We start from the raw sequence: 23172 nt of genomic DNA, 5'->3' as shown, positions 1-23172 counted from the left end.
CAAGACCAAAGAGTTGGTCTTTGATTTTAGACATGGGGCTCCCTCACCCACTCCAACTCTGATAAAAGGAGAGGAGATAGAGATGGTGACGGAGTACAAATATCTCACTCTTATCATTGACCAGAAATTATCCTGGGATCAGTGTGCTGATGCAATTTTAAAAAAGGGCCAACAACGTTTGTATTTCCTTATAAAACTTAATTATTTTAATGTTGATAACAAAATGTTGAATCTTTTTTATAAGTCTTTTATTGAGAGTATTCTCTCCTACTGTATTGTATTGCTGGTATGAACATTCAAAAATCACCCATAGGAACAAATTGTGGAAGATTGTTTAAAACCTGTGGAAAAATCATTGGTAAACAACAGGTAGACCTGTACCAACTCTACCTGACGAGATTGGCATGGTTTTATTCCAGTTAGCCTAATAGCCGGTTTGATTTGCATTGAGAGATGATCTTATGGAAAGTACCCCATGCCAATCTCTAGGTATGGTGAAGGGTATGTGATGATGTGGGGCTGTTTTAATTCCAAAGGCCAAGGGAACTTTATCAGGACGCACAGTATCCCGGATCCATGAAATAACTGGCCTTTAAAAATAAAAATCTGCCCGCCTCTATGGGAATTTAACATAGGGCTGTCCTGACTTATGCACCCTGTATTTTAAGGAAGAACATTTATTTATTTACGATACATTATTCATTCACAAAGAACATTGGTGTCCTTAAAGGTTGGAGTTTTCCTGATTTTTTCAAATTAAGGCATTAAGATCATTTTCCAAAAGATTTTCTACCTTTTTAGGCAACTTTAGCATGGGTGTGTTCACTTCTGCACAGCACTGGATATCTTTCTGTAAAATGTATAGACGTCTTATTGAAATAATCATTCTTGGCAGTTAATAATTACAAATATCTATTTTCTGTATAATTCTTAACTGTAATGCACTCTAAATATCAGCCAGACAATTATGGCAAGTGAAGAAAGACTTTAATAAAATAGTTTGGTAAAGACACACTGACACAATCTGCTCACACACAGCAAATAATGGATTCATGATCACACAGAAATCATGTTAGTGAGTTCAGAACACATAGTACCACAAGTTTATATATTTAGAATCATATTTAGAGCAATACAATTAATTTAGGACAGGCCCTAAAGCTTACATTTACTAAAATAAAATAAATCTGTCAGGTTTATTCTTCAAAAATTATATTTTATACCAGAAAAACACACGCAGATGTTTATGATAAAGAGTGAGTTATTTGTTTTCTGACAGCAGATTCTTCAGTCTTCAGATTCCCAGTGCGTCTTCAGTCACATGACCTCCCAACAGGAGGTTCCCGTCACACACACACTGAGACAGGCCGTCCGCTGAAACACACACACCTCCAAACTCAATCAACACTCTACGAAACATGTACAGCACTGACTCACACAGAATCTTTGTAAAGTAGTTTAACTGCTGTTTTCTGTCAACATCACGCACTGAATTTACTGAATGAACGAACGAATAAATTAATGGATGTTGTCTCACGTTTCTGAGAGCGGATCCACGCCGCCGCCTTCATGGCCACAAACTGCCACTCAACCTGGTCCTCTGATCTACAGGTGTGTAACCAGATCAGAGCCAGAACGGTGGCCCACACTGACCCGTCCAACTGGAACACACAACCACACGTCACCAACACACACACACACTGAACCAATCATTTCGTATCTGAGGAAATGACATCATATGCCCCACCTGTGCTGGTCTGTGATTGGCCAGCTCGTCCTCAGTCTTCCCGAACACATCAGCGAGAGCAGCGTTCAGTTCCCAGTGTCCCGAGGCCTTCTGGAGAGAGACCAGCTGGAGCAACGGGTCCGCCGGGGGCGCGGGCTCTGATGAACACACACAGATTAGGGTTCTGATGAACACACACAGATTAGGGTTCTGATGAACACACACAGATTAGGGTTCTGATGAACACACACAGATTAGGGTTCTGATGAACACACACAGATTAGGGCTCTGATGAACACACACAGATTAGGGTTCTGATGAACACACACAGATTAGGGCTCTGATGAACACACACAGATTAGGGCTCTGATGAACACACACAGATTAGGGCTCTGATGAACACACACAGATTAGGGTTCTGATGAACACACACAGATTAGGGTTCTGATGAACACACACAGATTAGGGCTCTGATGAACACACACAGATTAGGGTTCTGATGAACACACACAGATTAGGGCTCTGATGAACACACACAGATTAGGGTTCTGATGAACACACACAGATTAGGGTTCTGATGAACACACACAGATTAGGGCTCTGATGAACACACACAGATTAGGGCTCTGATGAACACACACAGATTAGGGCTCTGATGAACACACACAGATTAGGGCTCTGATGAACACACACAGATTAGGGCTCTGATGAACACACACAGATTAGGGCTCTGATGAACACACACAGATTAGGGCTCTGATGAACACACACAGATTAGGGTTCTGATGAACACACACAGATTAGGGTTCTGATGAACACACACAGATTAGGGTTCTGATGAACACACACAGATTAGGGTTCTGATGAACACACACAGATTAGGGCTCTGATGAACACACACAGATTAGGGCTCTGATGAACACACACAGATTAGGGCTCTGATGAACACACACAGATTAGGGCTCTGATGAACACACACAGATTAGGGCTCTGATGAACACACACAGATTAGGGCTCTGATGAACACACACAGATTAGGGTTCTGATGAACACACACAGATTAGGGTTCTGATGAACACACACAGATTAGGGCTCTGATGAACACACACAGATTAGGGCTCTGATGAACACACACAGATTAGGGCTCTGATGAACACACACAGATTAGGGCTCTGATGAACACACACAGATTAGGGTTCTGATGAACACACACAGATTAGGGCTCTGATGAACACACACAGATTAGGGCTCTGATGAACTGCTGTGACTGCTGCTGCTGTGAGTTTGTTTGCTGCGTCTAAGCCTCGTATTAGCTTCGTATTTCTTTCTGTTTTGAACCATCATTTATTATAAATTCTAGTTGTTTATACTACTAAATACAGCTTACTCAACATCTCAGATTAACCTGACATTGCTAGCTTCCGTTATTGTCAGCACAACACGCTAACTCGCTAGCCTTTTAACGCACCACCCGTGCGCTCAGTTATTTATTTTTCTCTCGCGCGCCCGCGCCTTTGAGTTCATAAAAGCCCAGGTGAGTAAGAATCAGTCAACAAACACGGTGAGTAATGTCTTCTCCTGTTATTGTCACCTGCACTTCATGTCACATGTTTACCATAGCCTTCTCTGTCGGCAACATAGGATTTATATGTGATAAATGCAAGGAGACAGTCAGGCTGACAGAGAAGATTTCAGAACTAGAGACACGCATCCAAACTTTAATCGAGAATAGTAAGAAGAGTGCTAGAGCTTTAGATACTATTTTGGATGCGCCTAGCCTAGTGAACTCTTTACATGAGTCGGTTCCGGCTGAAGTAGAGCCCGTGCAGCAGGGCAGATGGGTGACAGTGAGAGATCGCTCTAGTCGCGGATCAAAAAACCACTTTTCCGTTCCGATAACAAATCGATTTGCCCCGCTCAGTGAAACACCCACTGAGAATTATTCCGATTGTGCCCTAGTTATTGGAGATTCTATTACACGGAACGTGAAAATAGAGACACCAGCCACCATAGTCACATGTTTGCCGGGAGCCAGAGCGCCTGACATCAAAGCAAATTTGAAAGTGCTGGCTAATGCTAAACGTAAATTCTCTAAGATTATTATTCACGTCGGCACTAATGCTGTTCGACTCCGCCAGTCGGAGATCACCAAAATTAATATTAAAGAGGTGTGTGAACTTGCAAGTACGATGTCAAGCACTGTAATTTGCTCTGGCCCCCTTCCTGTTCGCCGGAGTGATGAGATAGTTAGTAGATTGTGTTCACTCAATGGCTGGCTGTCTGGGTGGTGTCCACGAAATAATATAGAATTCATAGACAATTGGAAAAGTTTTTGGGGCAGACCTGACCTGTTGAAAAGAGATGGTATTCATCCCTCCTGGGATGGTGCTGCTCTTCTCTCTAGTAATTTGGCTCATAGTCTTAGAGATAAAACATGACAATCTGGGCCTCAGGTCAGGAAGCAGACAGACTGGCTTAACCGACCGTCTGCTAGCGGCCTCACGTCACCAAGGTCAGATAAATCCCATCACATAGAGCCTCTTTCACCTAGATATCATCACATAGAGACTGTGTCTGTTCCCCGAACTTGGAAATCAAAAATACGTTCAAACCCATCTAAGGTTAAAAATTTAATTGATCTTCAACAAATAAAAAATAGATATAATACAAATGAGCAAATGATAAAGCTTGGGTTGCTGAATATTCGATCTCTTACTTCAAAAGCGCTAATAGTTAATGATATGATTACAGATTATAACCTAGATGTGCTGTGTTTAACAGAAACCTGGCTAAAACCAAACGATTACATTGCTTTAAATGAGTCAACCCCACAAGATTACGGTTATAAACATGAACCTCGTCTGAAACGCAAAGGAGGAGGTGTTGCTGTAATTTATAGTAATATTTTCAAAACCACTAAGAAATCTAGTTGTAAATATAATTCTTTTGAAGTGTTGGTGCTTAATGTAAAAATATCTAGTGTAAACGATAAATCACGTTTGAAAATTCTGCTGGCTACTGTATACAGGCCACCAGGGCACCATACAGACTTTATCAAAGAATTTGCGGACTTTCTATCAGAATTAGTATTGGCTGCAGATAAAGTACTAATTGTTGGTGACTTTAATATACACATAGATAATGAAAAAGATGCATTGGGATTGGCATTTAAAGACATTATAAACTCAATTGGAGTTAGACAACACGTGTCAGGACCGACTCATTGTCGTAATCATACTCTAGATCTAATACTATCACATGGAATAGATGTTGATGCCGTTGAAATACTGCAACAGAGTGATGACATCTCAGATCACTATCTAGTCTCGTGTAAATTACATTTAGCCAAGGCTGCAAAGCCGACTCCGTGTTATAAATATGTTAGACCGATCACTTCTGCCACTAAAGATTGCTTTATCAATAATCTTCCTAATCAGTTTCATCATCTCAGCATCCCGGATAGCTTAGAAGAACTTGATATTGCAACAGAAACTTTTAACTCTCTCTTTTCCAGCACTTTAGACACAGTTGCTCCGCTGCGCTTAAAGAAGATTAAAGAACATAGTCCAACGCCGTGGTACAACGAGCACACTCACACACACACACACACACACTCACACACTCACACACACACACACACACACACACACACACACACACACACACACACACACACACACACACTCAGGCCCTTAAGAGAGCAGCCAGAAAAATGGAGCGCAACTGGAAGAAAACAAAACTAGAGGTGTTTCGGATTTCATGGAAAGAGAGCTCGATTGCTTACAGAGAGGCTTTAAAAGCTGCTAGATCTGCTTATTTTTCAACCCTATTAGAAGAAAATAAACATAATCCTAGGTATTTATTTGAAACAGTGGCTAAACTAACGAAAAAGAAAGCTTCAAGCCCAGAAGCTTCCAAGAAACACAGCAGTAATGACTTTATGAACTTCTTCACTTATAAGATCGATAATATCAGGGACAAAATTATAACTATGCAACCGTCTAATACAGTATCGCATCAGGAAGTGCATTGTAGTCTCCCTGAGGGAAAATTTGATTCATTCATTGCTATAGGAGAGGAAGAATTTTGCAAACTCGTCAAATCATCTAAATCCACAACGTGCATGTTAGACCCTATACCGACTAAGCTGCTGAAAGAGATGCTTCCAGATGTCATAGATCCTCTTCTTAATATCATTAATTCATCTTTGTCTCTAGGATACGTACCAAAAACCTTTAAGCTAGCTATGATTAAACCGCTTGTTAAAAAACAGCAACTTGATCCTACAAAACTAGTCAATTACAGGCCGATCTCTAATCTGCCATTTCTGTCAAAGATATTAGAAAAAGCAGTATCCTCACAACTGTGTTCTTTTCTTGAAAGAAATGATATCTGCGAGGATTTTCAGTCCGGATTTAGACCGTACCATAGTACCCAGACAGCTCTCGTTAGAGTCACAAATGATTTGCTCTTATCATCCGATCGTGGTTGTATCTCTCTATTAGTATTACTGGATCTTAGTGCTGCATTTGACACCATTGACCACAACATCCTTTTAAATAGACTCGAACATTATGTTGGCATTAGTGGAATTGCACTAGCATGGTTTAAATCATACTTATCTGACCGTTATCAGTTTGTAGCAGTAAATGAAGAGATGTCTTATCAATCACAAGTTCAGTATGGCGTACCACAAGGCTCAGTACTAGGACCGCTGCTGTTCACTCGCCTTAGGAACCCTGCGCCCGGCCTGCAACTTACTCGACAGCTCGTGGCAGGCAGTTCGGGGACGCTGCGCGCCGCCCCCTAGATGATTTTTGGGGGGCCCGGGGCCGCCCTGGGTCCCTCGGCCCCCGCCCCCTGATGCCCAGGGACTTTCTCCCCCGCCCCCAGACCCCACGGGGGCCCCGCTAGGGGCCCCCAAATTTTCACTGGTTCCTTTGGTAAAATTCTGCAGTTCGGGGTTTCGCCGCAAGGCGGCAGCACGCCGTCCAACGGGCAACCTACTTGACGCGCGTCGAATAGGTTGTAGGATGGCGTCCACAAAGTGCCTATTCGTCCACCTAGCAGCCTACCTCGTCCACGAACCGCCTAAAGTGCCACCTAAGTGACTACTCTTCACCGTGGTCTTCCTCACGTCCCACGAACAGCCTATTCGTCCACCTAGGCGCCTATTCTTCATTATTTAGTCCACAGAGTGCCTAAAGTGCCACCTAAGTGACTACTCTTCACCGTGGTCTTCCTCTCGTCCCGCGAACAGCCTAAACATCCACCTAGGCGCCTATTCTTCATTATTTAGTCCACAGAGTGCCTAAAGTGCCACCTAAGTGACTACTCTTCACCGTGGTCTTCCTCACGTCCCGCGAACAGCCTAAACATCCACCTAGGAGCCTATTTTCACCAATTCGTCCACAGAGTGCCTAAAGTGCCACCTAAGTGACTACTCTTCACCGTGGTCTTCCTCAGATCCCGCGAACAGCCTAAACATCCACCTAAGTGCCTATTTTCACCAATTCGTCCACAGAGTGCCTAAAGTGCCACCTAAGTGACTACTCTTCACCGTGGTCTTCCTCACATCCCGCGAACAGCCTAAACATCCACCTAAGTGCCTATTTTCACCAATTCGTCCACAGAGTGCCTAAAGTGCCACCTAAGTGACTACTCTTCACCGTGGTCTTCCTCACATCCCGCGAACAGCCTAAACATCCACCTAAGTGCCTATTTTCACCAATTCGTCCACAGAGTGCCTAAAGTGCCACCTAAGTGACTACTCTTCACCGTGGTCTTCCTCACATCCCGCGAACAGCCTATTCGTCCACCTAGGAGCCTATTTTCACCAGTTCGTCCCAGGGGCCCCAAACTTTGCATTCTGGTAGCCTAGGGTCCACACTGCCACATACAGGGAGGACAGGTCTCTAGAGTTCAGGGAAAAAATTTGCATCCACCTAGGACCCTGAAACCCAGGATCCTGAATCGGGGGCCCCTGGACTACCACCGTGTCAAATTTGGAGCCCCTGTGACCTTTCGTTCCCAAGATACACCCGGTCAAAATTACACAGGAAGTTGCCATATCTCTGGAACGAAGCCGACTTGGGGGTCCATACTCTGGGGTCATGAGGGCCCCAAGGGTACCCCCCCAACCCCGAAGTATGGACCTCCAAGTCGGCTTGGTTTCCGAGATATACCCGGTCAAAGCTGGACAGGAAGTGGCCGTATCTCGGAACCGGAAGGGCCCAGGAGCTGGAGACGGTGGGGTCTGAAGGGGCCCTAAGGGCCCTCCTCCTGCCCGGAGTTTGGAGCTCCAACTCGGCTTAACTCCCAAGATACGCCCGGTTATACATAGGGGACTTTTGGACAAAACGGTCGATATCTCGGAAAGTACGAGTCCCAGCGGGTCGTCCTTCGGGGTGGTGAGGGTCCCCCAGGGGCCCTCTCAGACCCCAGAGTCCCGAGCCTCTGGGACCCTTCCTTCTGAATTGCACCCTTTCCTGTTGGCCCCCGTATCTCGGCCTGTGGGGGCGCTAGAAGCACGGGCCATGGCCCGTTGGAGAGGGCCCCTAGGGACCTTACTTTGACCCGAGTTTGGTGTCGCTAGGTGGCCGGGCCCCCGAGTTATAGCCGTTCAAAGTTTGGAGCCCACCTGTAACTTATTTGACAGAGCCCCTATAGGCTTCCCCCGGACAGTACATTAATGGGTCATATTTCATAATTACAGTTGTTTTATGAGGCAAAACTTACTGTACACCACTCAGGGGACACAGCCCCACACACTGATGTACATTACAGCCATAAATTATGCATAATTTGCAAAAAAATCAACCGTCCACAGACAGCCTATAGGGGACCTGTCAAATAAGTTACAGGTTGGATGCTGTTTTTGACTTAGAAATTTTCAGCGGGTGAATCCCTGTAAAGAATTGGGGATTTCATCACATGTGGTGAAGTCCAGTGAGTAGCTTATTAAGTTACAGGTGGGATGCCAGTTCATCAAAAGGTCATATTTCATAATTACAGTGCTTTTACGAGGTAAAACCTACTGTACACCACTCAGGGGACACAGCCCCACACACTGATGTACATTACAGCCATAAATTATGCATAATTTGCAAAAAATTCAACCGTCCACAGACAGCCTATAGGGGACCTGTCAAATAAGTTACAGGTTGGATGCTGTTTTTGACTTAGAAATTTTCAGCGGGTGGATCCTCAGGAACCTTGGGTTGGAGAAAGTGGATTCTCGGGAACCTTGGGTCTGGTTATGTGAAAATTGTAATTTATGAGGTGAAACCTACTGTACACCACTCAGGGGACACAGCTCCACACACTGATGTACATTACAGCCATTAATTATGCATAATTTGCATAAAATTCAACCGTCCACAGACAGCCTATAGGGGACCTGTCAAATAGGTTACAGGTTGGATGCTGTTTTTGACTTAGAAATTTTCAGCGGGTGAATCCCTGTAAAGAATTGGGGATTTCATCACATGTGGTGAAGTCCAGTGAGTAGCTTATTAAGTTACAGGTGGGATGCCAGTACATCAAAAGGTCATATTTCATAATTACAGTGCTTTTATGAGGTAAAACCTACTGTACACCACTCAGGGGACACAGCCCCACACACTGATGTACATTACAGCCATTAATTATGCATAATTTGCATAAAATTCAACCGTCCAGGGGGAAGCCTATAGGGGTCCTGTCAAATAAGTTACAGGTGGGATGCTGTTTTTGACCGGGTGTATCTCCGAAACCAAGCCGACTTTGGGCTCCATACTCTGGGGTCATGGGGGGCCCATGGGTGCCTACCCAACCCCAGAGTATGGACCTCCAAGTCGGCTTGGTTTCCGAGATACACCCGGTCAAAGTCCCATATTCGACCGGGCATTACTCAGGAACCAAGCCGACTTTGGGCTCCATACTCTGGGGTCATAGGGGGCCCATGGGTGCCTACCCAACCCCGGAGTATGGACCTCCAAGTCGGCTTGGTTTTTGAGATACACCCGGTCAAAGTCCCATATTTGACCAGGCATTACTCAGGAACCAAGCCGACTTTGGGCTCCATATTCTGGGGTCATAGGGGGCCCATGGGTGCCTACCCAACCCAGGAGTATGGACCTCCAAGTCGGCTTGGTTTTCGAGATACACCCGGTCAAAGCTGGACAGGAAGTGGCCGTATCTCGGAACCAGAAGTGCCCAGGAGCTGGCACTTTAGGCTGTTCGTGGACACAGTGATGAAGAATAGGCTGTGAGGTGGCACTTTAGGCTGTTCGTGGACATAGTGATGGAGAATAGGCACTTAGGTGGCACTTTAGGCTGTTCGTGGACATAGTGATGGAGAATAGGCACTTAGGTGGCACTTTAGGCTGTTCGTGGACATAGTGATGGAGAATAGGCACTTAGGTGGCACTTTAGGCTGTTCGTGGAAATAGTGATGGAGAATAGGCACTTAGGTGGCACTTTAGGCTGTTCGTGGACATAGTGATGAAGAATAGGCACTTAGGTGGCACTTTAGGCTGTTCGTGGACATAGTGATGAAGAATAGGCACTTAGGTGGCACTTTAGGCTGTTCGTGGACACTGTGATGAAGAATAGGCTGTGAGGTGGCACTTTAGGCTGTTCGTGGACATAGTGATGGAGAATAGGCACTTAGGTGGCACTTTAGGCTGTTCGTGGACATAGTGATGGAGAATAGGCACTTAGGTGGCACTTTAGGCTGTTCGTGGACATATTGATGAAGAATAGGCACTTAGGTGGCACTTTAGGCTGTTCGTGGACATATTGATGAAGAATAGGCACTTAGGTGGCACTTTAGGCTGTTCGTGGACACAGTGATGAAGAATAGGCTGTGAGGTGGCACTTTAGGCTGTTCGTGGACACAGTGATGAAGAATAGGCTGTGAGGTGGCACTTTAGGCTGTTCGTGGACACTGTGATGAAGAATAGGCTGTGAGGTGGCACTTTAGGCTGTTCGTGGACATACTGATGAAGAATAAGCTGTGAGGTGGCACTTTAGGCTGTTCGTGGACATAGTGATGGAGAATAGGCACTTAGGTGGCACTTTAGGCTGTTCGTGGACATAGTGATGGAGAATAGGCACTTAGGTGGCACTTTAGGCTGTTCGTGGACATAGTGGAGAATAGGCACTTAGGTGGCACTTTAGGCTGTTCGTGGACATAGTGATTGAGAATAGGCACTTAGGTGGCACTTTAGGCTGTTCGTGGACATAGTGGAGAATAGGCACTTAGGTGGCACTTTAGGCTGTTCGTGGACACCGTGATAAAGAATAGGCACTTAGGTGGCACTTTAGGCTGTTCGTGGACACTGTGATGAAGAATAGGCTGTGAGGTGGCACTTTAGGCTGTTCGTGGACACTGTGATGAAGAATAGGCTGTGAGGTGGCACTTTAGGCTGTTCGTGGACACTGTGATGGAGAATAGGCACTTAGGTGGCACTTTAGGCTGTTCGTGGACACCGTGATGAAGAATAGGCACTTAGGTGGCACTTTAGGCTGTTGGTGGACATAGTGATGGAGAATAGGCACTTAGGTGGCACTTTAGGCTGTTCGTGGACATAGTGGAGAATAGGCACTTAGGTGGCACTTTAGGCTGTTCGTGGACACCGTGATGAAGAATAGGCACTTAGGTGGCACTTTAGGCTGTTCGTGTACATATTGATGAAGAATAGGCACTTAGGTGGCACTTTAGGCTGTTCGTGGACACCGTGATGAAGAATAGGCTGTGAGGTGGCACTTTAGGCAGTTCGTGGACACCGTGATGAAGAATAGGCACTTAGGTGGCACTTTAGGCTGTTCGTGGACATAGTGGAGAATAGGCACTTAGGTGGCACTTTAGGCTGTTCGTGGACACCCCTCTGCCCGACTTGGAGAACCAGAGCTCCGGGCTGGGACCCCCACCTTGGGCCACCCTCTGCCCGACTTGGAGAACCAGAGCTCCGGGCTGGGACCCCCACCTTGGGCCACCCTCTGCCCGACTTGGAGAACCAGAGCTCCGGGCTGGGACCCCCACCTTGGTCCACCCTCTGCCCGACTCGGAGAACCAGAGCTACCCCACAGCCCAGGCCTCCACCCTCACCCGAGCACCGGCCGAACCCGGGGGTCCCAAACTTAAGCCCGGGCATTATTGTCCCAGCCACCCCGCGCCACCAGAGAACCGGGCCACTGGTAACCCAAAATTAACTTAGGTTTTGGCGGCCGGCCTGGTTCCCTGGTTCCGTACGGCCGGGGTTCTTCGGCCTCAGGCTGACTCAGGGATCCAGGGCTCTGGGCAGGGACCCCCACCGTGGTCCACCCTCTGCCCGACACAGAGAACCAGAGCTACCCCACTGCACCCTCACCTGCGCACCGGCCGAACCCGGGGGTCCCACACTTAAGCCCGGGCATTACTGTCCCAGCCACCCCGCGCCACCAGAGAACCAAGCCACTGGTAACCAAAAATTAACTTAGGTTTTGGCAGCCAGCCCGGTTCTATGGCTCCGCACGGCCGGGGTTCTTTGGCCCCAGGCCGACTCACAGATCCAGGGCTCTGGGCAGGGACCCCCACCTTGGTCCACCTTCGCCCCGACTTGGAGAACCAGAGCTCCGGGCTGGAACCCCCACCTTGGTCCACCCTCTGACCGACTTGGAGAACCAGAGCTCCAGGCTGGGACCCCCACCTTGGGCCACCCTCTGACCGACTTGGAGAACCAGCGCTCCGGGCTGGGACCCCCACCTTAGTTCACCCTCTGCCCGACTCAGAGTGCCCACTGGCTGGGCTTGGATTGCTCCTGGATGCCCTCTCCCTCCAGGACTTCCAGGGCTCCATGGCATGGCCCGATTTAGATTGTATCCCCAGCCATATTGACTCTGAGTGGGTGTCACAATGGTCTGTGGGAGGGTGCCGTGTCCCTCAACCACACTCACCTTCTCCCATACAACCCCGAAGGCCCGTTTTAGGACCGTCTTAGCTCCAGGTGGAGCTCCAGGGGTGGCGGTTAAATCTGCCTTTGACCCAGGAAAGCCCACCCTTCCCGGGGCAGGCCGAGGAGTCACGAGTGTATGGAGCCCCTCGGGTAACGCACATTGGACTTGGGTTTTGGAGCTACTTTGCCCGACTCAGAGAACCAGAGCTCCTGACAGGGACCCCCACCGTGGTCCACCCTCTGCCCGACTCAGAGAACCAGAGCTACCCCACTGCACCCTCACCTGCGCACCGGCCGAACCCGGGGGTCCCACACTTAAGCCCGGGCATTACTGTTCCAGCCACCCCGCGCCACCAGAGAACCAGGCCACTGGTAACCCAAAATTAACTTAGGTTTTGGCAGTTGGCCCAGTCCACTGGTTCCCTGCGGCCGGGGATCTCCAGCCTCAGCCCGACTCGGGGATCCAGGGCTCCGGGCAGGGACCCCCACCGTGGTCCACCCTCTGCCCGACTTGGAGAACCAGAGCTCCGGGCTGGGACCCCCACCTTGGTCCACCCTCTGCCCGACTTGGAGAACTAGAGCTCCGGGCTGGGACCCCCACCTTGGTCCACCCTCTGCCCGACTCAGAGTGCCCACTGGCTGGGCTTGGATTGCTCCTGGAGGCCGTCTCCCTCAAGGACTTCCAGAGCTCCACGGCATGGCCCAATTTAGATTTTATCCCCAGCCAGATTGACTCTGAGTGGGAGCCACAATGGTCTGTGTGAGGGTGCCATGTCCCTCAACCACACTCACCTTCTCCCATACAACCCCGAAGGCCCGTTTTAGGACCGTCTTTGCTCCAAGTGGAGCTCCAGGTGTGGCGGTTAAATCTGCCTTTGACCCAGGAAAGGCCACCCTTCCCGGGGCAGGCCGAGGAGTCACGAGTGTATGGAGCCCCACGGGTAACGCACATTGGACTTGGGTTTTGTAGCTACTTTGCCCGACTCAGAGAACCAGAGCTCCAGACAGGGACCCCCACCGTGGTCCACCCTCTGCCCGACTCAGAGTGCCCACTGGCTGGGCTTGGATTGCTCCTGGAGGCCCTCTCCCTCCAGGACTTCCAGGGCTCCATGGCATGGCCCAATTTAGATTTTATCCCCAGGCAGATTGACTCTGAGTGGGTATCACAATGGTCTGTGGGAGGGTGCCGTGTCCCTCAACCACACTCACCTTCTCCAATACAAACCCGAAGGCCCGTTTTAGGACCGTCTTAGCTCCAGGTGGAGCTCCAGGGGTGGCAGTTAAATCTGCCTTTGACCCAGGAAAGGCCACCCTTCCCGGGGCAGGCCGAGGAGTCACGAATGTATGGAGCCCCACGGGTACTGCACAACTGGACTTAGGTTTTGGAAGGATTTATCCCCAGCCAGAGTGCCCCCAGGCTGGGCTTGGTTTGCTCCTGGAGGCCCTCACCCTCCAGGATTTATCCCCAGCCAGAGTGCTCCCAGGCTGGGCTTGGTTTGCTCCTGGAGGCCCTCTCCCTCCAGGACTTCCAGAGCTCCATGGCATGGCCCAATTGAAATTTTATCCCCAGGCAGATTGACTCTGAGTGGGTATCACAATGGTCTGTGGGAGGGTGCCGTGTCCCTCAACCACACTCACCTTCTCCAATACAAACCCGAAGGCCCGTTTTAGGACCGTCTTAGCTCCAGGTGGAGCTCCAGGGGTGGCAGTTAAATCTGCCTTTGACCCAGGAAAGGCCACCCTTCCCGGGGCAGGCCGAGGAGTCACGAATGTATGGAGCCCCACGGGTACTGCACAACTGGACTTAGGTTTTGGAAGGATTTATCCCCAGCCAGAGTGCCCCCAGGCTGGGCTTGGTTTGCTCCTGGAGGCCCTCACCCTCCAGGATTTATCCCCAGCCAGAGTGCTCCCAGGCTGGGCTTGGTTTGCTCCTGGAGGCCCTCTCCCTCCAGGACTTCCAGAGCTCCATGGCATGGCCCAATTGAAATTTTATCCCCAGGCAGATTGACTCTGAGTGGGTATCACAATGGTCTGTGGGAGGGTGCCGTGTCCCTCAACCACACTCACCTTCTCCAATACAAACCCGAAGGCCCGTTTTAGGACCGTCTTAGCTCCAGGTGGAGCTCCAGGGGTGGCGGTTAAATCTGCCTTTGACCCAGGAAAGTCCACCCTTCCCGGGGCAGGCCGAGGAGTCACGAGTGTATGGAGGCCCACGGGTACTGCACAACTGGACTTAGGTTTTGGAAGGATTTATCCCCAGCCAGAGTGCCCCCAGGCTGGGCTTGGTTTGCTCCTGGAGGCCCTCTCCGTCCAGGATTTATCCCCAGCCAGAGTGCCCCCAGGCTGGGCTTGGTTTGCTCCTGGAGGCCCTCTCCCTCCAGGATTTATCCCCAGCCAGAGTGCCCCCAGGCTGGGCTTGGTTTGCTCCTGGAGGCCCTCTCCGTCCAGGATTTATCCCCAGCCAGAGTGCCCCCAGGCTGGGCATGGTTTGCTCCTGGAGGCCCTCTCCCTCCAGGATTTATCCCCCGCCAGAGTGCCCCCAGGCTGGGCTTGGTTTGCTACTGGAGGCCCTCTCCCTCCAGGATTTATCCCCAGCCAGAGTGCCCCCAGGCTGGGCTTGGTTTGCTACTGGAGGCCCTCTCCCTCCAGGATTTATCCCCAGCCAGAGTGACTGAGTGGGACTCGAAATGGTCTGTGTCAGGGTGCCCCCTCCACCATAGTACCTCTCTATATAACCCCGGAGGGCCGTTTTAAAAACCGTCTTAGCTCCAGGTGGACTTCCAGGGGTGGCAGTTAAATCTGTCTTTGACCCACAAAGGGCCACCTTCCATGGGGCTGGCCGAGGAGTCCCGAATGCCTGGATCCCCAAGTGTACCGCAATGTTTTGGACTTCGGGTTTTGGAGTGAACTTAGCCCCAGAGTCAAGCCACAGGCCCAAGGGACAACTGCGGGGCCGGGGAATCCGAGCCGGGTTTAAAGTAGGACGGCCCGCCCGCGGGCTTACCCATCTACGAGCACATGCAGTTAGAAGGACGGTAACCCAATGAAAACTGATTTAAACGCCAATAACTCGGCGAGATCACGTCCAATCAACGCCAAATTTTTATCGAGTTTAGAACGGGACAAGACCTTTCCAACGAGCCCACCCATGACCTCGGGGCCCCTCGGGGGCCCGAGATACAGCCAAACGAATGCGAAAAACGCAAATATCTCGGCGGAAACTAAACGGATCCGGCGAACACCGAGCTCTTTGGAACCGTCTAGTTGAACTGAAAATAAAGATACCTGTTTCATGATTTTTGGTGCTGTTTTCGCGGAGATATTAGCCGAAAACCACCGGGCGCGCGTCAAAATGGCGGCCGCCGGTGACGTCACGAGCTCAGAAGAAAATCGCTCATAACTCGGGAACGCGAAAACCCAGAGAGCTCAAATTCGGGTGAGGAGGTCCCGCGGGGACCCTTGCCCGAACGCGAGAGTGGCGGGCCTCGAGGACGCCCCCTACAGGACCGCCGCTCGCTGGGAACCGGGACTTTGAACGGCCGTAACTCGGGGGCCCCGGCGAGTTGGACCTCCTGGCTGGGCTCTTTCGAAAGGGCTCGTCCAGCACTCCAATCGATAAGAGTTTGGAGAATATAGAGCGAGGGGCTCTCGAGTTATGAGCCGAAAAAGGTGCGCCTTTGACCGGGCGTAACTCCCTGGACCGACCGCCCACGGGGACGGGGGTGGGCTCATTGGATAGACCCTCTCGAGACCTACAATCGACCAGAGTTTCAAATTTTTTGGAAGGGTGGTCTTCGAGATTTTTTGCATAAAATGTAACTGTCCCTGTCAAATAGGTTACAGGTGGGATGCTGTTTTTGACCGGGCATTACTCAGGAACCAAGCCGACTTTGGGCTCCATACTCTGGGGTCATGGGGGACCCATGGGTGCCTACCTAACCCCGGAGTATGGACCTCCAAGTCGGCTTGGTTTCCGAGATACACCCGGTCAAAGCTGGACAGGAAGTGGCCGTATCTCGGAAACGGAAAGGCCCAGGAGCTGGAGACGGTGGGGTCTGAAGGGGCCCTAAGGGCCCTCCTCATGCCCGGAATTTGGAGCTCCAACTCGGCTTAACTCCCAAGATACACCCGGTTATACATAGGGGACTTTTGGACAAAACGGTCGATATCTCGGAAAGGACGAGTCCCAGCGGGTCGTCCTTCGGGGTGGTGAGGGTCCCCCAGGGGCCCTCTCAGACCCCAGAGTCCCGAGCCTCTGGGACCCTTCCTTCTGAATTGCACCCTTTCATGTTAGCCCCCGTATCTCGGCCTGCGGGGGCGCTAGAAGCACGGGCCTTGGCCCGTTGGAGAGGGCCCCTCGGGACCTTACTTTGACCCGAGTTTGGTGTTGCTAGGCGGCTGGGCCCCCGAGTTATAGCCGTTCAAAGTTTGGAGCCCTCCTGTAACTTATTTGACAGAGCCCCTATAGGCTTCCCCCGGACAGTACATTAATGGGTCATATTTCATAATTACAGTTATTTTATGATGCAAAACCTACTGTACACCACTCAGGGGACAGGGCCCCACACACTGATGTACATTACAGCCATAAATTATGCATAATTTGCATAAAATTCAACCGTCCACAGACAGCCTATAGGGGACCTGTCAAATAGGTTACAGGTTGGATGCTGTTTTTGACTTAGAAATTTTCAGCGGGTGGATCCTCAGGAACCTTGGGTTGGAGAAAGTGGATTCTCAGGAACCTTGGGTCTGGTTATCTGAAAATTGTAATTTATGAGGTGAAACCTACTGTACACCACTCAGGGGACACAGCCCCACACACTGATGTACATTACAGCCATTAATTATGCATAATTTGCATAAAATTCAACCGTCCACAGACAGCCTATAGGGGACCTGTCAAATAGGTTACAGGTTGGATGCTGTTTTTGACTTAGAAATTTTCAGCGGGTGGATCCTCAGGAACCTTGGGTTGGAGAAAGTGGATTCTCAGGAACCTTGGTCTGGTTATCTGAAAATTGTAATTTATGAGGTGAAACCTACTGTACACCACTCAGGGGACACAGCCCCACACACTGATGTACATTACAGCCATTAATTATGCATAATTTGCATAAAATTCAACCGTCCACAGACAGCCTATAGGGGACCTGTCAAATAGGTTACAGGTTGGATGCTGTTTTTGACTTAGAAATTTTCAGCGGGTGGATCCTCAGGAACCTTGGGTTGGAGAAAGTGGATTCTCAGGAACCTTGGTCTGGTTATCTGAAAATTGTAATTTATGAGGTGAAACCTACTGTACACCACTCAGGGGACACAGCCCCACACACTGATGTACATTACAGCCATTAATTATGCATAATTTGCATAAAATTCAACCGTCCAGGGGGAAGCCTATAGGGGTCCTGTCAAATAAGTTACAGGTGGGATGCTGTTTTTGACCGGGCATTACTCAGGAACCAAGCCGACTTTGGGCTCCATACTCTGGGGTCATGGGGGGCCCATGGGTGCCTACCCAACCCCGGAGTATGGACCTCCAAGTCGGCATGGTTTCCGAGATACACCCGGTCAAAGTCCCATCTTTGACCGGGCATTACTCAGGAACCAAGCCGACTTTGGAGTCCATACTCTGGGGTCATGGGGGGCCTATGGGTGCCTACCCATCCCCGGAGTATGGACCTCCAAGTCAGCTTGGTTTTCGAGATACACCCGGTCAAAGCTGGACCGGAAGTGGCCGTATCTCAGAAAAGGAAGGGCCCAGGAGCTGGGGACGGTGGGGTCTGAAGGGGCCCTAAGGGCCCTTCTCCTGCCCGGAGTTTGGAGCTCCAACTCGGCTTAACTCTCAAGATACACCCAGTTATACATAGGGGACTTTTGGACAAAACGGTCGATATCTCGGAAAGGACGAGTCCCAGCGGGTCGTCCTTCGGGGTGCTGAGGGTCCCCCAGGGGCCCTTTCAGACCCCAGAGTCCCGAGCCTCTGGGACGCTTCCTTCTGAATTGCACCCTTTCCTGTTAGCCCCCGTATCTCGGCCTGCGGGGGCGCTAGAAGCACGGGCCATGGCCCGTTGGAGAGGGCCCCTCGGGACCTTACTTTGACCCGAGTTTGGTGTCACTAGGTGGCCGGGCCCCCGAGATATAGCCGTTCAAAGTTTAGAGCCCTCCTGTAACTTATTTGACAGAGCCCCTATAGGCTTCCCCCGGACAGTACATTAATGGGTCATATTTCATAATTACAGTTATTTTATGATGCAACACCTACTGTACACCACTCAGGGGACACGGCCCCACACACTGATGTACATTACAGCCATAAATTATGCATAATTTGCATAAAATTCAACCGTCCACAGACAGCCTATAGGGGACCTGTCAAATAGGTTACAGGTTGGATGCTGTTTTTGACTTAGAAATTTTCAGCGGGTGGATCCTCAGGAACCTTGGGTTGGAGAAAGTGGATTCTCAGGAACCTTGGTCTGGTTATCTGAAAATTTTAATTTATGAGGTGAAACCTACTGTACACCACTCAGGGGACACAGCCCCACACACTGATGTACATTACAGCCATTAATTATGCATAATTTGCATAAAATTCAACCGTCCAGGGGGAAGCCTATAGGGGTCCTGTCAAATAAGTTACAGGTGGGATGCTGTTTTTGACCGGGTGTATCTCCGAAACCAAGCCGACTTTGGGCTCCATACTCTGGGGTCATGGGGGGCCCATGGGTGCCTACCCAACCCCGGAGTATGGACCTCCAAGTCGGCTTGGTTTCCAAGATACACCCGGTCAAAGTCCCATCTTTGACCGGGCATTACTCAGGAACCAAGCCGACTTTGGGCTCCATACTCCTGGGTCATGGGGGGCCCATGGGTGCCTACCCAACCCCGGAGTATGGACCTCCAAGTCGGCTTGGTTTTCGAGATACACCCGGTCAAAGCTGGACCGGAAGTGGCCGTATCTCGGAAACGGAAAGGCCCAGGAGCTGGGGACGGTGGGGTCTGAAGGGGCCCTAAAGGCCCTTCTTTTGCCCGGAGTTTGGAGCTCCAACTCGGCTTAACTCCCAAGATACACCCGGTTATACATAGGGGACTTTTGGACAAAACGGTCGATATCTCGGAAAGTACGAGTCCCAGCGGGTCGTCCTTCGGGGTGGTGAGGGTCCCCCAGGGGCCCTCTCAGACCCCAGAGTCCCGAGCCTCTGGGACCCTTCCTTCTGAATTGCACCCTTTCCTGTTGGCCCCCGTATCTCGGCCTTAGGGGGCGCTAGAATCACGGGCCTTGGCCCGTTGGAGAGGGCCTCTCGGGGCCTTACTTTGACCCGAGTTTGGTGTCGCTAGGTGGCCGGGCCCCCGAGTTATAGCCGTTCAAAGTTTAGAGCCCTCCTGTAACTTATTTGACAGAGCCCCTATAGGCTTCCCCCGGACAGTACATTAATGGGTCATATTTTATAATTACAGTTATTTTATGAGGCAAAACCTACTGTACACCACTCAGGGGACACAGCTCCACACACTGATGTACATTACAGCCATAAATTATGCATAATTTGCATAAAATTCAACCGTCCACAGACAGCCTATAGGGGACCTGTCAAATAGGTTACAGGTTGGATGCTGTTTTTGACTTAGAAATTTTCAGCGGGTGGATCCTCAGGAACCTTGGGTTGGAGAAAGTGGATTCTCGGGAACCTTGGGTCTGGTTATCTGAAAATTGTAATTTATGAGGTGAAACCTACTGTACACCACTCAGGGGACACAGCTCCACACACTGATGTACATTACAGCCATTAATTATGCATAATTTGCATAAAATTCAACCGTCCACAGACAGCCTATCAGGGACCTGTCAAATAGGTTACAGGTTGGATGCTGTTTTTGACTTAGAAATTTTTAGCGGGTGAATCCCTGTAAAGAATTGGGGATTTCATCACATGTGGTGAAGTCCAGTGAGTAGCTTATTAAGTTACAGGTGGGATGCCAGTACATCAAAGGGTCATATTTCATAATTACAGTGCTTTTATGAGGTAAAACCTACTGTACACCACTCAGGGGACACAGCCCCACACAGTGATGTACATTACAGACATCAATTATGCATAATTTGCATAAAATTCAACCGTCCAGGGGGAAGCCTACAGGGGTCCTGTCAAATAAGTTACAGGTGGGATGCTGTTTTTGACCGGGTGTATCTCTGAAACCAAGCCGACTTTGGGCTCCATACTCTGGGGTCATGGGGGGCCCATGGGTGCCTACCCAACCCCGGAGTATGGACCTCCAAGTCGGCTTGGTTTCCGAGATACACCCGGTCAAAGTCCCATCTTTGACCGGGCATTACTCAGGAACCAAGCCGACTTTGGGCTCCATACTCTGGGGTCATGGGGGGCCCATGGGTGCATACCAAACCCCGGAGTATAGACCTCCAAGTCGGCTTGGTTTTCGAGATACACCCGGTCAAAGCTGGACCGGAAGTGGCCGTATCTCAGAAACGGAAAGGCCCAGGAGCTGGGGACGGTGGGGTCTGAAGGGGCCCTAAGGGCCCTCCTTATGCCCGGAGTTTGGAGCTCCAACTCGGCTTAACTCCCAAGATACACCCGGTTATACATAGGGGACTTTTGGACAAAACGGTCGATATCTCGGAAAGTACGAGTCCCAGCGGGTCGTCCTTCGGGGTGCTGAGGGTCCCCTAGGGGCCCTCTCAGACCCCAGAGTCCCGAGCCTCTGGGGCCCTTCCTTCTGAATTGCACCCTTTCCTGTTGGCCCCCGTATCTCGGCCTTAGGGGGCGCTAGAAGCACGGGCCATGGCCCGTTGGAGAGGGCCCCTCGGGACCTTACTTTGACCCGAGTTTGGTGTTGCTAGGCCGCCGGGCCCCCGAGTTATAGCCGTTCAAAGTTTAGAGCCCTCCTGTAACTTATTTGACAGAGCCCCTATAGGCTTCCCCCGGACAGTACATTAATGGGTCATATTTTATAATTACAGTTATTTTATGAGGCAAAACCTACTGTACACCACTCAGGGGACACAGCTACACACACTGATGTACATTACAGCCATTAATTATGCATAATTTGCATAAAATTCAACCGTCCACAGACAGCCTATAGGGGACCTGTCAAATAGGTTACAGGTTGGATGCTGTTTTTGACTTAGAAATTTTCAGCGGGTGAATCCCTGTAAAGAATTGGGGATTTCATCACATGTGGTGAAGTCCAGTGAGTAGCTTATTAAGTTACAGGTGGGATGCCAGTAAATCAAAAGGTCATATTTCATAATTACAGTGCTTTTATGAGGCAAAACCTACTGTACATCACTCAGGGGACACAGCTCCACACACTGATGTACATTACAGACATTAATTATGCATAGTTTGCATAAAATTCAACCGTCCACAGACAGCCTATAGGGGACCTGTCAAATAAGTTACAGGTGGGATGCTGTTTTTGACCGGGTGTATCTCCGAAACCAAGCCGACTTTGGGCTCCATACTCTGGGGTCATGGGGGGCCCATGGGTGCCTACCCAACCCCGGAGTATGGACCTCCAAGTCGGCTTGGTTTCCGAGATACACCCGGTCAAAGTCCCATCTTTGACCGGGCATTACTCAGGAACCAAGCCGACTTTGGGCTCCATACTCTGGGGTCATGGGGGGCCCATGGGTGCCTACCAAACCCCGGAGTATGGACCTCCAAGTCGGCTTGGTTTTTGAGATACAACCGGTCAAAGCTGGACCGGAAGTGGCCGTATCTCAGAAACTGAAAAGCCAAGGAGCTGGGGACGGTGGGGTCTGAAGGGGCCCTAAGGGCCCTCCTTATGCCCGGAGTTTGGAGCTCCAACTCGGCTTAACTCCCAAGATATACCCGGTTATACATAGGGGACTTTTGGACAAAACGGTCGATATCTCAGAAAGTACGAGTCCCAGCGGGTCGTCCTTCGGGGTGCTGAGGGTCCCCTAGGGGCCCTCTCAGACCCCAGAGTCCCGAGCCTCTGGGGCCCTTCCTTCTGAATTGCACCCTTTCCTGTTGGCCCCCGTATCTCGGCCTTAGGGGGCTCTAGAAGCACGGGCCATGGCCCGTTGGAGAGGGCCCCTCGGGACCTTACTTTGACCCGAGTTTGGTGTTGCTAGGCCGCCGGGCCCCCGAGTTATAGCCGTTCAAAGTTTAGAGCCCTCCTGTAACTTATTTGACAGAGCCCCTATAGGCTTCCCCCGGACAGTACATTAATGGGTCATATTTCATAATTACAGTTATTTTATGAGGCAAAACCTACTGTACACCACTCAGGGGACACACCCCCACACACTGATGTACATTACAGCCATAAATTATGCATAATTTGCATAAAATTCAACCGTCCACAGACAGCCTATAGGGGACCTGTCAAATAGGTTACAGGTTGGATGCTGTTTTTGACTTAGAAATTTTCAGCGGGTGAATCCCTGTAAAGAATTGGGGATTTCATCACATGTGGTGAAGTCCAGTGAGTAGCTTATTAAGTTACAGGTTGGATGCTGGTTTTTGTATGCTGGAC

The 23172-nt window shown here is 50.1% G+C and overlaps 1 protein-coding gene across 4 annotated transcripts in view; it reads right to left on the bottom strand.

Moving 5' to 3' along the window:
* Positions 1-665: 665 nt before the first annotated feature.
* The window catches only part of LOC307010258 (von Willebrand factor A domain-containing protein 5A-like), a 73684-nt gene continuing 51177 nt past the window's right edge, over positions 666-23172 (bottom strand). For all 4 annotated transcript variants that reach the window (XM_079634788.1, XM_079634786.1, XM_079634787.1 and 1 more), the window contains exons 20-22: positions 1748-1884; positions 1538-1661; positions 666-1374 (exon numbers count right to left, since the gene is read on the bottom strand). In XM_079634788.1, the coding sequence (XP_079490914.1) occupies positions 1295-1374; positions 1538-1661; positions 1748-1884 (341 nt within the window). In that variant the 3' untranslated portion in view covers positions 666-1294. The remainder of the gene's footprint in view (positions 1375-1537; positions 1662-1747; positions 1885-23172) is intronic.

The sequence above is a fragment of the Phoxinus phoxinus genome, assembly GCF_949152265.1.
Source record: "Phoxinus phoxinus genome assembly, chromosome: 14".
Lineage (NCBI taxonomy): Eukaryota > Metazoa > Chordata > Actinopteri > Cypriniformes > Leuciscidae > Phoxinus > Phoxinus phoxinus.
The sequence above is the reverse complement of the archived record's forward strand: the minus strand, read 5'-3'. Positions and strand labels throughout refer to the sequence as shown.